This window comes from Coregonus clupeaformis, chromosome 4, assembly GCF_020615455.1.
Source record: "Coregonus clupeaformis isolate EN_2021a chromosome 4, ASM2061545v1, whole genome shotgun sequence".
NCBI lineage: Eukaryota > Metazoa > Chordata > Actinopteri > Salmoniformes > Salmonidae > Coregonus > Coregonus clupeaformis.
This window is the reverse complement of record NC_059195.1, coordinates 16,338,931-16,355,999: the sequence shown is the minus strand read 5'-3', so window position 1 is coordinate 16,355,999 and position 17,069 is coordinate 16,338,931. Positions and strand designations below refer to the sequence as shown.

General features: G+C 41.5%; 1 protein-coding gene across 3 annotated transcripts in view; it reads left to right on the top strand.

Annotated features, from left to right (window-relative positions):
• LOC121552494 (rap guanine nucleotide exchange factor 4-like) overlaps positions 1-17,069 on the top strand; it is a 60,368-nt gene that overhangs the window by 21,903 nt on the left and 21,396 nt on the right. For all 3 annotated transcript variants that reach the window (XM_041865460.1, XM_041865451.2, XM_041865443.2), the window contains exons 2-10: positions 10,592-10,667; positions 11,161-11,225; positions 12,998-13,104; positions 13,245-13,366; positions 14,122-14,305; positions 14,556-14,640; positions 15,085-15,145; positions 15,360-15,436; positions 15,656-15,802. In XM_041865460.1, coding sequence (XP_041721394.1) covers positions 10,607-10,667; positions 11,161-11,225; positions 12,998-13,104; positions 13,245-13,366; positions 14,122-14,305; positions 14,556-14,640; positions 15,085-15,145; positions 15,360-15,436; positions 15,656-15,802 — 909 coding nt within the window. In that variant the 5' untranslated portion in view covers positions 10,592-10,606. The remainder of the gene's footprint in view (positions 1-10,591; positions 10,668-11,160; positions 11,226-12,997; positions 13,105-13,244; positions 13,367-14,121; positions 14,306-14,555; positions 14,641-15,084; positions 15,146-15,359; positions 15,437-15,655; positions 15,803-17,069) is intronic.

Here is a 17,069-nt window from a genome sequence, read left to right as displayed (position 1 = left end):
GCAGGTTCACACTGAGCACATGTGACAGACGTGACAGAGTCTGGAGACGCTGTGGAGAACGTTCTGCTGCCTGCAACATCCTCCAGCATGACCGGTTTGGCGGTGGGTCAGTCATGGTGTGGGTTGGCATTTCTTTGGGGGGCCGCACAGCCCTCCATGTGCTCGCCAGAGGTAGCCTGACTGCCATTAGGTACCGTGGTACTCTGTAGCTCAGCTGGTAGAGCACGGCGCTTGTAACGCCAAGGTAGTGGGTTCGATCCCCGGGACCACCCATACACAAAAATGTATGCACGCATGACTGTAAGTCGCTTTGGATAAAAGCGTCTGCTAAATGGCATATTATTATTATATTATGAGATCCTCAGACCCCTTGTGAGACCATATGCTGGTGCGGTTGGCCCTGGGTTCCTCCTAATGCTAGACCTCATGTGGCTGGAGTGTGTCAGCAGTTCCTGCAAGAGGAAGGCATTGATGCTATGGACTGGCCCGCCCGTTCCCCAGACCTGAATCCAATTGAGCACATCTGGGACATCATGTTTCGCTCCATCCACCAACGCCACATTGCGCCACAGACTGTCCAGGAGTTGGCGGATGCTTTAGTCCAGGTCTGGGAGGAGATCCCTCAGGAGACCATCCGCCACCTCACCAGGAGCATGCCCAGGCGTTGTAGGGAGGTCATACAGGCACGTGGAGGCCACACACACTACTGAACCTCATTTTGACTTGTTTTAAGGACATTACATCAAAGTTGGATCAACCTGTAGTGTGGTTTTCCACTTTAATTTTGAGGGTGACTCCAAATCCAGACCTCCATGGGTTGATAAATTTGATTTCCATTGATAATTTTTGTGTGATTTTGTTGTCAGCACATTCAACTATGTAAAGAAAAAAGTATTTAATAAGATTATTTCATTCATTCAGATCTAGGATGTGTTGTTTAAGTTTAACAGTCTAATTCATACTCTTCAGTGGAATAACTTTACAGTGTCCTGCTATTCAAATAATATGTATATATATATATAATTAAGCTGTATGGATTTTTAGATATAGGGCTATTGTAAATGTGTATTATTGTAGCGTAACCATCTTTATTGCAAAAATAAATACAAATACACACAACTTTAAACTACATATTCATTTGACAGAGGTAATAAACTGCCCATTGATCAGCACAGCAATTGATAAAACAGGACCATGTTTGCAAAACACGTGTTTCTGAGCTTATGTCAATATTACACAGGTAAGCTAACGGTGACAGAAATCAGGAATGCAGACAGGCTGTATACACCTCTATATATGAGTGACTGTGTCCAACACACCACCACCTTGTGTTATGTTGGGCACCTACTGACCCCAAAAAGATTTTATGAAATATGAAGGTAACCCATACAAATGAATGGAAGTATGGATGTAGTTTTGTGCCAACAAAAATAAGGGGTTAATTATGTGTCCAAAAAAATATTTCCTTAGCTTTCTTTATATCTCCTAGATATAGGACAGACACTTTAAAACCTTATTACTTATAATGTCTTTTTTTACTGTCTTTTTTGCCATCTAAGAATGTGTTATTCAATGTGTTTCTATGGGCTATAAAAGTAAAGGCCAAATTCAATATTTTATCAACTAATTTGTGTATATACAGTACCAGTCAAAAGTTTGGACACACCTACTCATTCAAGAGGTTTTCTTTCTTTCTTTTTTTACTATTTTCTACATTGTAGAATAATAGTGAAGACATCAAAACTATGAAATAACACATGGAATCATGTAGTAACCAAAAAAGTGTTAAACAAATCAAAATATATTTTATATTTGAGATTCTTCAAAGTAGCCACCCTTTGACTTGATGACAGCTTTGCACATTCTCTCAACCAGCTTCATGAGGAATGCTTTTCCAACAGTCTTGAAGGAGTTCCCACATATGCTGAGCACTTGTTGGCTGCTTTTCCTTCACTCTGCGGTCCAACTGATCCCAAACCATCTCAATTGGTTTGAGGTCGGGGGATTGTGGAGGCCAGGTAATCTGATGCAGCACTCCATCACTCTCCTTCTTGGTCAAATAGCCCTAACACAGCCTGGAGGTGTGTTTTAGGTCGTTGTCCTGTTGAAAAACAAATGATAGTCCCATTAAGCGCAAACCAGATGGGATTGTGTATCGCTGCAGAATGCTGTGGTAGCCATGCTGGTTAAGTATGCCTTGAATTCTAAGTAAATCACTGACAGTGTCACCAGCAAAGCACCCCCACACCATCACACCTCCTCCTCCATACACGGTGGGAACCACACATGCGGAGATCATCCGTTCACCTACTCTGCGTCTCACAAAGACATGGCGGTTGGAACCAAAAATCTCCAATTTGGACTCATCTGACCGAAGGACAGATTTCCACCGGTCTAATGTCCATTGCTCGTGTTTCTTGGCCCAAGCAAGTCTCTTCTTATTGGTGTCCTTTAGTAGTGGTTTCTTTGCAGCAATTCAACCATGAAGGCCTGATTCACGCAGTCTCCTCTGAACAGGTGATGTTGAGATGTGTCTGTGACTTGAACTCTGTGAAGCATTTATTTGGGCTGCAATCTGAGTTGCAGTTAACTCTAATGAACTTATCCTCTGCAGCAGAGAACTCTGGGTCTTCCTTTCCTGTGGCGGTCCTCATGAGAGCCAGTTTCATCAAAGCGCTTGATGGTTTTTGCGACTGCACTTGAAGAAACTTTCAAAGTTCTTGAAATTTTCAGGATTGACTGACCTTTGTGTCTTAAAGTAATGATGGGCTGTCATTTCTCTTTGCTTATTTGAGCTGTTCTTGACTTAATATGGACTTGATCTTTTACCAAATAGGGCTATCTCCTGTATACCACCCCTACCTTGTCACAACACAACTGATTGGCTCATTAAGAAGTAAATAAATTCCACAATTTAACTTTTAAGAAAGCACACCTGTTAATTGAAATGCATTCCAGGTGACTACATCATGAAGCTGGTTGAGATAATGCCAAGAGTGTGCAAAGCTGTCATCAAGGCAAAGGGTGGCTACTTTGAAGAATCTCAAATATCAAATATATTTTTATTTGTTTAACACTTTTTTGGTTACTACATGATTCCATATGTGTTATTTCATAGTTTTGATGTCTTCACTATTATTCTACAATGTAGAAAATAGTAAAAATAAAGAAAAACCCTGGAATGAGTAGGTGTGTCCAAACCATTGACTTGTACTGTATATATTTTTGATACCTAAAGGGGTCCTAAAATTGAAAATCAAATGGCTAAATTATCAATGTTATGACCATCTTAAAACAATTACATATGTTAGCTTAGTAGAACTCCCCTAACAGCTTAGACTTTTAGAATTTAGGAAATACAGGCAGGCACCACATTACTACAAGACAAAATCGCTCAATCAATCAAGCATTATGGTCTTGTAAGTATAAAAACAAAGCTTGTTTTCATATAATTAAGAAAAGCTTGAAAAGATAGTGGAATGGGATTAGTGTGTGTGTGTGAAGAATCCAATACTTTAACTTGTATGCGGTACAAATCACATTATTGTGGGAGCACCTCTTCTAAGAGTATGAATTAGGCTGTTTGAGAAGGTTTGAATCCTAAGTAACCTGTATACACATTGTTTGAATTACAATAGACCAACATAGCTACTGTAGTAGGTCAAAGCTGTGTGCTGGAAAACCTTGGTAAAGCATGGGTGGAGTAGGCATTGTGGTGCTCATGTGAAGTTCCTTTCTTTTTAGGCTTCAGACCAATGCCTAGTTCTCACTTAAAACAGTTTTTTGTTTTTAATTTATTTAGATTATAGTTGTTTGATGAGTTATGTTTAGTTTCTTATTGTGTCAATAACTCAAGACAATTGATTCAGTGACATTGCACAAAGTACTGATCTAAATGACCCTCTCCTTGATGTTGTGTGTTTTATTTTGTACTTGAGGGTCTAGTAGTAGGGAGACAGAATTAGCCTATAAAAGCTTAGCAGAAGAAAAGTGCTATTCTGCCAGAGAAGCAGAGCTGTATTACTCTCTCCTTGATATGGAAGCTCTTCACATATAATTACACATGCAAATGGTTTCATGCATTTTTTTGATTATTTAAGTGATATACACTGAGTGTACAAAGCATTAGGAACACCTGCTCTTTCCATGACATAGACTGACCAGGTGAATCCAGGTGAAAGCTATGATCTCTTATTGATGTCACTTGTTAATTCCACTTCAATCAGTATAGCTGAAGGGAAGGACATAGGTTAAAGAAGGATTTTTAAGCCTTGAGACAATTGAGACATGGATTGTATACAGTATGTCTGCCATTCAGAGGATGAATGGGAAAGACAAAATATTTGTCCAGCCAACTTGACACAACTGTGGAAGCATTGGAGTCAATATAGGCCACCGTCCCTGTGGAATGCTTTTGACACCTTTGTGGAGTCCATGCCCCAACAAATTGAGGCTGTTCTGAGGGCAAAGGGGGGTTGCAACTAAATATTAGGCCTATAGTGCATTGTTTGTTACATAATAGTCATGCTGCAAGGCACAGCTACAGTATAAGCCATTTATAGCCTTATTGTCATGCTCTGATTCCTCAGAGGATCTCTCTACATGTAGGATGAGTGCACTAATGCTTACAGACAGATATGGGTTGAGGCTAAAGCCAAGTAGTAGGAGTCTGTGGAGCATACAGTTGAAGTCGGAAGTTTACATACACCTTAGCCAAAAACATTTAAACTCAGTTTTTCACAATTCCTGACATTTAATCCTAGTAAACATTCCCTGTCTTAGGTCAGATAAGATCACCACTTTATTTTAAGAATGTGAAATGTCAGAATAATAGTAGAGAGAATTATTTATTTCAGCTTTTATTTATTTCATCACATTCCCAGTGGGTCAGAAGTTTACATACACTCAATTAGTATTTGGTAGCATTGCCTTTAAATTGTTTAACTTGGGTCAAACATTTCAGGTAGCCTTCCACAAGCTTCCCACAATAAGTTGGGTGAATTTTGGCCCATTCCTCATGACAGAGCTGGTGTAACTGAGTCAGGTTTGTAGGCCTCGCTCGCACACGCTTTTTCAGTTCTGCCCACACATTTTCTATAGGATTGAGGTCAGGGCTTTGTGATGGCCACTCCAATACCTGGACTTTGTTGTCCTTAAGCCATTTTGCCACAACTTTGGAAGTATGCTTCGGGTCATTGTCCATTTGGAAGACCCATTTGCGACCAAGTTTTAACTTCCTGACTGATGACTTGAGATGTGGCTTCAATATATCCACATAATTTTCCTTCCTCATGATGCCATCTATTTTGTGAAGTGCACCAGTCCCTCCTGCAGCAAAGCACCCCCACAGCATGATGCTGCCACACCCGTGCTTCACGGTTGGGATGGTGTTCTTCGGCTTGCAATCAACCCCCTTTTTCCTCCAACCATAATGATGGTCATTATGGCCAAACAGTTCTAGTTTTGTTTAATCAGACCAGAGGACATTTCTCCTGCAGTTGCAAATCGTAGTCTGGCTTTTTTATAGTGGTTTTGGAGCAGTGTCTTCTTCCTTGCTGAGCAGCCTTTCAGGTTATGTCGATATAGGACTCACTTTACTGTGGATATAGATACTTTTGTACCTGTTTCCTCCAGCATCTTCACAAGGTCCTTTGCTGTTGTTCTGGGATTTGATTTGCACTTTTCACACTAAAGTACGTTCATCTCTAGGAGACAGAACGCGTCTCCTTTCTGAGTGGTTTGATGGCTGCGTGGTCCCATAGTGTTTATACTTGCGTACTATTGTTTGTACAGATGAACGTGGTACCTTCAGGCGTTTGGAAATTGCTCCCAAGGATGAACCAGACTTGTGGAGGTCTACAATTTCTTTTCTGAGGTCTTGGCTGATTTCTTTTCATTTTCCCATGATGTCAAGCAAAGAGGCACTGAGTTTGAAGGTAGGCCTTTAAATACATCCACAGGTACACCTCCAATTGATTCAAATGATGTCAATTAGCCTATCAGATGCTTCTAAAGCCATGACATCATTTTCTGGAATTTTCCAAGCTGTTTAAAGGCACAGTCAACTTAGTGTATGTAAACTTCTGACCAACTGGAATTGTGATACAGTGCATTATAAGTGAAATAATCTGTCTGTAAACAATTGTTGGAAAGATTCCTTGTGTCATGCACAAAGTAGATGTCCTAACCGACTTGCCAAAACTATAGTTTGTTAACAAGAAATTTGTGGAGTGGTTGAAAAACGATATTTAATGACTCCAACCTAAGTGTATGTAAACTTCCAACTTCAACTGTACATAGATAGGCCTAATCTACAGTACACCAGAAACCACTGGAACCCAGTTGTGTGTGCCTGTGCTCTGATGGGGGAGGGACTACACACTGGAATATTAATGCAGTGAAAAGAGATCCATACTTATTTTCAGAAGTTTGGATGCTTCCCTCTTGTGTGAGTGTCTGTGTATGTGTTTGTGTGTGTCTTGTTAAATCTTGGTGTAATCTGTTGTAATTCCTTTTCATCTGTAAAGACTACAGATTGAGGGGATTTCATCAACTCTAAATCAACTATTCTGCCACAATCTGCTCATCCCCCAGTAATGCCATCATTAGCTACATGAAATTTGTATTTTGTTCTGTCCTTTGAAATGCACTGGGACACTGTGGAGCTGTTTGTGAGATGAAGGCTCATTTAAATGAGGCTGCATCAGTTGTAAAGCTTCTGAATGCTCATAACTGCCAGCTGGAGGCCTCAGCTGTGTATTTACATAGTCCTCAATGGCCATGTTGATAAAGAGTCTACAGAGGGAGCAGTAGCGGGGCATGGGTAAAATCACTGGGGAAGCCAAGCCAGAAAAAAAAGGCATATTACAACCTATGTGTTGTGATAATTGCATTGTTCGCTCTGTAACCTGTTAGTTCATATGCCTTACCACCGTGATAAATAGGCCTAAGGCTGAGACAATAAGAAGACACAGTGGCAGAATAAATTCAACCACACCTTTGTTTCATCACAAAACCAGAGAGCAACCTCTGTCCGGTGAAGTCCACAAAGCATATTGCATGTAACAAACAGTTACATGACCTACAGCATTGTCAAGCAAGTTAATGTTTCAGACATTTTCAGACTACTAAACAACTATTAATTTAGAACCACGGAGAGTTACCTCAAGTCGCAAAGAAAACAGGATCTGTCTCCACCATTTCAACTTCAACATTTCAACATCATCAAATCACCTATGTTTATTCTAAACCAAAAACAATTTAGTCCAATTTAAGCTAAATATGATGTGGCTGTCCATGGTTCTGATTTCTCTCTGTGTGTGTATGTGCGTGCAAGTAGAAAAAACATTTTGACTCACCCTACATGTAGAGAAACGCCAATGTCATCCTCCTATTTTTCATATTGACGAAACAGTCGATGACTCTGTCATACAGTACACGCTTTTAGTTTTTGTTGTCCTAGGCTACCTGGCTAAAATGCTTGCTCGCTAGCCTAAATACCTTTCATCGTCAACGATTAGCCAGCTAGTTAACATTAGCCTACGACATCTAGCTACATATTGAACTTCCATCCTCTCAGGCCAGGGGCACAATATATGAATTTATGGTTGGATCAGAATTGCAGTTTATAATTATTGGCCAGTATGGAGAATTAAGTAAAACCACAAGTCCAAATCCCTATCCCCATCCATGGCTAATTTAGGAAAGGGACCATTTTAGCTAGCTAGCCATCAGAGGACAACAACATTCAAGTTTTGTCTGTCAATTATGTTTTGCTTTTGATGTGATGTGATTTGGTGTGAAGCCAAATCCAAACTGGCTTCCCTTGTAAACCAGAAGCCATGGATTACAGGAAACATCCGCACTGAGCTAAAGGGTAGAGCTGCCGCTTTCAAGGAGCGGGACTCTAACCCGGACGCTTATAAGAAATCCCGCTATGCCCTCCGACGAACCATCAAACAGGCAAAGAGTCAATACAGGACTAAGATTGAATCATACTACACCGGCTCTGACGCTCGTCGGATGTGGCAGGGCTTGAAAACTATTACAGACTACAAAGGGAAGCACAGCCGCGAGCTGCCCAGTGACACAAGACTTCCAGACGAGCTAAACCACTTCTATGCTCGCTTCGAGGCAAGCAACACTGAAGCATGCATGCATGCATGCACCATAGTCCCCGTGCCCAAGGACACTAAGATAACCTGCCTAAATGACTACCGACCCGTAGCACTGACGTCTGTAGCCATGAAGTGCTTTGAAAGGCTGGTCATGGCTCACATCATCACCATTATCCCAGAAACCCTAGAACCACTCCAATTTGCATACCGCCCCAACAGATCCACAGATGATGCAATCTCTATTGCACTCCACACTGCCCTTTCCCACCTGGACAAGAGGAACACCTACGTGAGAATGCTATTCATTGACTACAGCTCAGCATTGCACCATAGGGGCCCCCATGTCGAGGATCAGCATGGCAGATGTGTTGTTAGCTACCCTTACCACCTGGGGGCGGCCCGTCAGGAAGTCCAGGATCCAGTTGCGGAGGGAGTTGTTTAGTCCCAGGGTCCTTAGCTTAGTGATGAGCTTTGAGGCCACTATGGTGTTGAACGCTGAGCTGTAGTCAATGAATAGCATTCTCACGTAGGTGTTCTTCTTGTCCAGGTGGGAAAGGGCAGTGTGGAGTGCAATAGAGATTGCATCATCTGTGGATTTGTTGGGGCGGAATGCAAATTGGAGTGGGTCTAGGGTTTCTGGGATAATGGTGTTGATGTGAGCCATGACCAGCCTTTCAATGCACTTCATGGCTACAGACATGAGTGCTACGGGTCGGTAGTCATTTAGGCAGGTTATCTTAGTGTTCTTGGGCACAGGTACTATGGTGGTCTGCTTGAAACATGTTGGTATTACAGACTCAGTCAGAGACATGTTGAAAATGTCAGTGAAGACACTTGCCAGTTGGTCAGCGAATGCTCGGAGTACACGTCCTGGTAATCCATCTGGCCCTGCGGCCTTGTGAATGTTGACCTGCTTAAAAGTCTTACTCACATCGGCTACGGAGAGCGTCATCACATAGTCATCCGGAACAGCTGATGCTCTCATGCATGCTTCAGGGTTGCTTACCTCGAAGCGAGCATAGAAGTGATTTAGCTCATCTGGTAGGCTTGTGTCACTGGGCAGCTCGCGGCTGTGCTTCCCTTTGTAGTCTGTAATAGTTTTCAAGCCCTGCCACATCCGACGAGTGTCGGAGTCGGTGTAATACAATTCAATCTTAGTCCTGTATTGATATATTGCCTGTTTGATGGTTCGTCGGAGGTCATAGCGGGATTTGTTATAAGCATCCGGTTAGAGTCCCGCTCCTTGAAAGCGGCAGCTCTACCCTTTAGCTCAGTGCGGATGTTGCCTGTATTCCATGGCTTCTGGTTGTGGTATGTACGTATGGTCACTGTGGGGATGATGTCATCAATGCACTTATTGATGAAGCCAGTGACTGATGTGGTGTACTCCTCAATGCTATCTGAAGAATCCCGGAACATATTCCAGTCTGTGCTAGCAAAACAGTCCTGTAGCTTAGCATCTGCGTCATCTGACCACTTTCTTATTTCAGTCACTGGTGCTTCCTGCTTTAGTTTTTGCTTATAAGCAGGAATCAGGAGGATAGAGTTATGGTCAGATTTGCCAAATGGAGGGCGAGGGAGAGCTTTGTACGCGTCTCTGTGTGTGGAGTAAAGGTGATCTAGAGTTTTTTTTCCTCTGGTTGCACATTTAATATGCTGGTAGAAATGAGGTGGAATGGATTTAAGTTTCCCAGCTTAAAGTCCCCAGCCACTAGGAGCGCTGCCTCTGGATGAGCGTTTTCCTGTTTACTTATGGCCTTATATAGCTCATTGAGTGCAATCTTAGTACCAGCATCGGTTTGTGTTGGTAGATAGACAGCAACGAAAAATATAGATGAAAAGTATCTTGGTAAATAGTGTGGTCTACAGCTTATCATGAGATACTCTACCTCAGGTGAGCAAAACCTAGAGACTTCCTTAGTATTAGATTTTATGCACCAGCTTTTGTTTACAAATATACACAGACCGCCACCCCTTGTCTTACCGGAGTCAGCCGTTCTATCCTGCCGATGTAGCGTATATCCCGCCAGCTGTATGTTATCCATGTCGTCGTTCAGCCACGACTCGGTGAAACATAAGATATTACAGTTTTTAATGTCCTGTTGGTAGGATAACCTTAATCTTAGGTCGTCCAATTTATTTTCAAATGATTGAACATTGGCTATGAAACACAGAGAGACTAAAGAAACAAATGTTTTTTTCTTGGTACATTTTTTGGGGAAGCCTGGCTTCCCTTGGCAGCCATGAATGCACACCAATGAGGGGGAGGGGGTCAAACACAGACACATAATACTACAATCCAAATAATTCCATGGACATAAACAGGTGACAGTAGTTGACAATGAACTGCATCACTATGTTGAATTGAATTGCATCGACACACTGTAAAATAAACCTTGTTAAGGATTTGGCTTGTGGCTTGTTCCACCATGTCTAATTATAAGACCGTTCTTCTGTCTTCTGTGTCTCTGTAGAAATATCGTCAGTGCATGGCTGGACTGCTTGCCCCACCCTATGGAGTTATGGAAAGTGGTGGACGCAGCACTGACAGTGAGTACAAGAACTACAGTGACATCAGTAATGTTCACCTACAGTAAAATGCTCCTTACTGGCCTACCTCTTGCCTTTACTATGAAATAAGTGATATCACAGTTTGAAAGTCTAAGAATAGTCAGGTATCTCCCCTCAGATAAGGTTTTGAAGTGAAATGACTAATGATGTTTTTCCTGAAGGGTAAAAACACACACACTCTTCTTACTGTACAAATCTCCCTTGGGGACTGTCCAATGATATTATGTAACACACTCAAGGAGATTCTAGTCGACACATACTGTATCTACATTCAACATAGCATCACGATTATGTATTTATCTGTCTAAGTATATTTGTGAACATGCACCAATTGTTGCATAGAAACAAGTGCTAGTCATGTCTGAAAATAAATACTAATCTATGGGATTTATTTTGTGTTGCTTTGGCTTTAAACTCAGACTTAATGTTTTAGGAATGAAAACAAGTGGCATTTTTCTATTTTCTTACTCAGGAATGCCTGACAAAGAGAACATAAGCAACAACTCTTTTGGATCCATCTCTAAACATCTGAATAAGGTACAGTAGTGTATCCTGAACACAAAACTGAGACTTCATCATTAAATATCATAATGATTTACTTTCACCATCAAACATTGTCCACTATCATCATCCAAAAAGCACTGTATGACTGTGGCAGTAACCATGAAATCTTGGCAGCCCAGAGACAAAATCTAGCGTAAACGTCTGTGTACGAGAGATTAGTAACCACTTTATGTGAAGTGAATATCATCCAGATTGAACACTGTTGTGAATGGCAGAGTGACAGTTGGTGGTAAAGTGATGGGTATTTACTCATATGTACTTGCTGCTTACGTGGATCCTGATCTAACAACATCCTCTGTAGTTGCCAGAAGCTCTAAATAAGTCTGGAATGTGGAGTTTGTTTAAAGTTTGACTAAATATAAACAAGGCTGCTTCTAAGACCTGGCTTCCGTTGGTGTGCATCATGTCCTTAGTAGTTCCCGTTCCACCTTAACCCTGTGGTGACTTCCTTACCTCCATTCATATAACATGGTGCTACTCTGGAGGGGGTTTCACTATTTATTGCCGCTTGGACTTTGTTCTTTTCAGACCAGCCAAAACATGTGCACTATAAATAACTACAAGGACAGTATAAATTAGGTTTTTTATTTTTGTATTTTTTTGCAAACCCTCCTGCGGTTGTATTGTTGGTAAATATTTGCCTAACTCGAAGGCTCTACATATTTCAGTCACAGAAAAAAAACATATGCAGTGATAATCTTTTTGTTATGTAATTCATACCTTCAGTTAAAGGTGAGTGCACCCATCTATTTGAATATTAGACCAGTGAACCCTAACCCTATAGACACAGAATGCATAAATTCCCACAGTAATACATTAATTATGGGAATCCACAGTCCTCACTGACATGTACGTTAAGTGCACATGCTGTAGCCTATGTATTCTTAATGAGTCCAAATTATCACTGATGCATGTAGAAAGCTCTTGAAATGTCACCTACAGTATGTGACTATAGTATGCCCACTTCGAACTACATCCTTGTGTTCATCCTCTCATGTCATTTTATGACCATCATAAGATGTTAAAGTGGGTCAACTGTGCTGTGGTGTTAGTGCATTTCACCCTCATCATTGATGATGAATTTATATAGTGGTTAAGCATCTATGTAACTATTGGTCATGGCTGTGAGAGTAATGATGTTAGAAAAGAGGTTATGTAGAGTTTGAACAGCAGTCATTATGTCCACTCTGTAGTGCATGGTGTGCTGCTTTAGTGCATAGTCTCTCTTGATGTTTTTACCTTATGAATACCACATCCATCCACGACTAGTTCAAGGTGGTTTCTGTGCTGTGGGTCCAAGGGTTTGGGATGTAAGCGCTGACATCTGCTAATGAATCTAGTAAATAAATGCCCATTTAATGGGGCCATGTTGATAGTGGAGGTTGTTAGTGGTAAAGACTACCTCTACAAAAATGCCTAATCTCTGTCATCATTGAAAAACATAGGGAGGGAACTGTGACCATTCACTACAGTCTGTATCATGTCATACTATCACTCATTTCCATATCATCCCTGTCCTTTATTTTGTGCTTTTATTTTGGAATCGATGATGTTTCCTTGTGTGTGTTTTTTCAGTCATTGTCATGTCATTTGATTTTTCAGAATTCATTAATTGAAAGCCCAGCCAAACTCCATCCTAAATCCATTTCTCAGATAGTAAAGACCATCACATCAGTAAAGGCCAACTCCTCTGTTTCTATTGTAAAGCCCTGCCTCTACTCCATCCTTCTATTCTCTCCCAACAGGTCCCATCTGAGAAAATCCTGCGAGCGGGGAAGGTTCTCCGTGATGCTATCCTCTCCAGAGCTCCCCACATGATCCGAGACAGGAAGTACCACCTGAAGACATACAAGTGGGTTGTAGTATCTCATGTACCATGTACACCTGCTACTCTCATGTCACAGAATGTGTACATCTGTGTGTGCGCGTGTATTGTTAATGTCTGTTTTTTGCTGTATGTATTTCCTGATGTGATGTGTGTATCTCCTGCAGGCAATGCTGTGTGGGAACAGAGCTGGTTGACTGGCAGATGCAGCAGAGCTCCTCTGTTTACTCTCGCATTCAAGCAGTGGGCATGTGGCAGGTGCTGCTGGAGGAAGGTGTTCTCAACCACGGTGAGCCACAAAAGTACAATAGACCGTAGCTAAGGATACCCTCTGTGTGTGTGGGCCATTCCACGAAAAGAGTGCCTTTTGCATCCCTTTAATATTTTAAGTAGAAATTGTGCACCAATATTGAATTTTAAAAGCCTGTTATATTAAATGAAGTGCCCGTTAATATAGACCACATGGAGAATTCAATAAATCAGATTCTTTTATATGAATAAAGGCTTGCTAAAGTGCTAAAATTCAGCATTTTGACGTGCCCCTCAGTCAACCCTGTCACTTCTAGGAAGATTTTAATCCACATTTCTCCAAGTTTCACCATCATTGTTAAGCCCTAGTTATTTTGATGCTTTGACAAAGTCTTCTCTGAAGATGATAATTTATATAATGTGATTAGTGATTAATTTATGTCAAATGTCAACAATTACAAATTTGCATTCAATTGCCACTCCCTGTTGCACACAACAAGCTTGCATTCCCTCTGTCTCAAGGGTATTTATGGCTGAAATCTGTTTATGGTCAACCCTGTTACTTTATTTGGCACTTAATAGGCACTTACTATAGTAATTTGAGATGGGGAAAACATGTTTTTTATGAAGTTGACAGAATGTTAAAATTAGGTGAAAACAACCTTTTTATTTTCACCAAGTTACACTTCTCAAAAGGCACCGAATTGGTGGAATGACCCGTGTGTGTGTGTGTTTGTGTGTGTGTACCTGTGTATGCATGCATGTAAAATATGCTGTGTTGGGATTGTGCTGCAGTGGACCAGGAGCTGACCTTCCAGGACAAGTATATTTTCTACCGTTTCCTGGTTGATGAGCAGGAAGACGCTCCCCTGCCCACTGAGGAGGAGACCAGGGAGAGCGATGAGGAGCTGCAGGATACCCTCCTCCTCCTCTCTCAGGTCGGCCCCGATGCCCACATGCGCATGATCCTGAGGAAACCGTAAGGACCAATCATAGAGATTGCCACCTGCTGGTATGATAGATATACAGTATCTGCAGGTTTGGCAGTTTGGGTTAGGAAAGATATATGTATGTATATATGTATATATGTGTGTAAGCTAAGTGCAAAGCTGATGCTAGCAAAGCTGATGCTAGCAAAGCTGATGCTAAAGTCCTGTTCAAAGTGAATCAATTAGATTGTAATCAAGGTCAAATAATTGTTTAATTGGTGCATATTTCCCCTTCCCCAGTCCAGGACAGAGGACAGCGGATGATTTGGAGATCATTTATGAGGAGCTGCTCCATATAAAGGCCTTATCGCACCTATCCATCACTGTGAGTGCAGATTCGGTTACAATAATAACCCATTGTAGGCCTATATTAGATGTCGGCAACAGGCCGGTTTTGGATGTTGTTTTTTTGTAATGTTTTTAAAAAACAAATTCAATGATTTTTGGAAAAAGAAAAATGTGTAAAAGAAAAAGACTGTAAAAGCACCAGGAATTCAGCAAAAAAATATTTGTATTCAGTAAATCTGTTCCCAAGTATTCTTACAAATAAAAAGAGAGAAATATGTGATCGTGTCTCAATGTAATGAGGTGTGAAATTATTGTTATTTTCAAATGCAATCTATTTTTGAGTTTACTTATGGTCAATTTGCAGTGTACAAATTATTATAATTATGTTCCGTCCCCCCGACCATCCGCTTGAATCTAGTTGCCTACCACTGGCCTATATGATTTCACCTCTAACCTATCTGGTTTTCCTATGCTTCTACAGGTAAAGAGGGAACTAGCCAGTGTCCTGATCTTTGAGTCCCATGCCAAAGCAGGAACAGTGTGTAAGTAGTGTAACACTGTCTTCATGACCGGAGTTCAATTTATTTAACCTAATCAACTTTGCACGCAAGACATCGTTTTATAAATGCATTATCTACATGGAGGTTGTATACTAAACCCTTTTTTTCTGTTGAATTCTTTGAAATGTTTTGGTGGAAAACCTCTTTATAACCTCTTTACATATCAGTTTTTTGTTGTAATCTTTCACTTGTTCAGTGTTCAATCAAGGGGAGGAAGGCACATCGTGGTACATCATTCTAAAGGGCTCTGTAAACGTTGTCATTTATGGAAAGGTAAAAAAAAAAATCAGCCTTCAGAAATAACATGTATTATTTGAATCTCTCATCTCATACAATTGATCCCCATTTGATCAATACAGCTAATCACCATAGCTTACTATAGAATATATGAGTGTGTAAGAGTTATATAATTTAAAATATGCTGTATGTGCTCTCACTCACCTCATTTTCCCTGCATCGCACATGTATTCTTTGTTTGCTTGTTTCACACAGGGGGTTGTTTGCACGCTGCATGAGGGAGATGACTTTGGGAAGCTTGCCCTGGTCAACGATGCCCCCCGCGCCGCCTCCATTGTCCTACGAGACGATAACTGCCACTTCCTACGTGTGGACAAGGAGGACTTCAACCGGATCCTGAGAGTGAGTTATCTGGGGAAGTTAACGTGGCCCTCCTCCACCTCTGCTCAGTGTCAAGTCCCACTATCCTTTTTCAATGGTATAGTCTCCCTCTATTGGTTGAGGTTCAACATTGCAGAATGATGCCTACATTAAAGGATACTCTACTATCAACTTTGTAGTTCAATGGAGACAGATGTCTGTAGAAAAGGTACAGGATAAACCCTAAGGCAAACCTTCAGCTGTTAGCCTCTTGTCTCTCTACATTCTCCCTCCACAGCCTATTGTTTAGCCTGGCCCATATGCAGCCTGCATCAGACTTTGATAGGACATCAGGGTCTTGATTGTGTCTATTGAAAAGCGGATGGATGGATGATGGTTATCTGTGTGATCCACAGAGGCAGGCACTCTGTATTAGGCTCAATCAATCCTCTGTATATCTCCTGTTGGCTCTGGCCTGATGGGCTGCTAGGCCAGACACAGGCTACGTCCCAAATGGAACCCTATTCCCTATATAGTACCCTACTTTTGAATAGAGCCCTATGGGCCCTGGTCAAAAGTTGTGCACTACATAGGAAATAGGGTGTCATTTGGGATGCAGACTCAGTCAAACTGCTGACCTCCCAGTCTCCCTGTCAGTTGTACTAGCATACTAATCCATCAGGCTTACAGTACCATAGTCCTGATGGGATGATGTAGTCAGGCCTCTGCATGCGAACTACCAGGGGCCATATTTAAGTCAGAGAAAGAAGTCAACTATCCCCCCATTATTTTGGCTGCATGTACTGTAGGCCTATTCTGCAGGATTTGCTTGTACAATATTACCGATATATATTATTATAATATACAGTATATATATACAGTATATATACACACAGTGGCCAGTTTATTAGGTACACCCATCTAGTACCAGGTCGGACCCCTTCTTTGCCTCCAGAACAGCGTACCGAGATGCCGTTCTTATTAGGCTTGGGTGGGGGACTCAGGTGCAGAGACGGACACGCGGACAACGAGGGTGAATTATGATGTAGTTTATTCAGCGTGTTATGGTAGAGAGAAGCAGTACAGGGTGGAGTAGCTTCAGGCCGGGGTAGGAGCTGAGTAGGGTGGAGAGCCAGTAGTCCTGAGGGCTGGATGACGAGGATATCAGACAACAGAGCAGGTTGCGGCGTGGGAATGGCAGGCAGGCAGGCAGCAGGAACAGACGAGATCTAATCGAAGGAGAGACAGGTTACAAACGTGGCAGAAACAACTATAATACTGAGAGAGTTCAACTAAACTGAGATTTCTG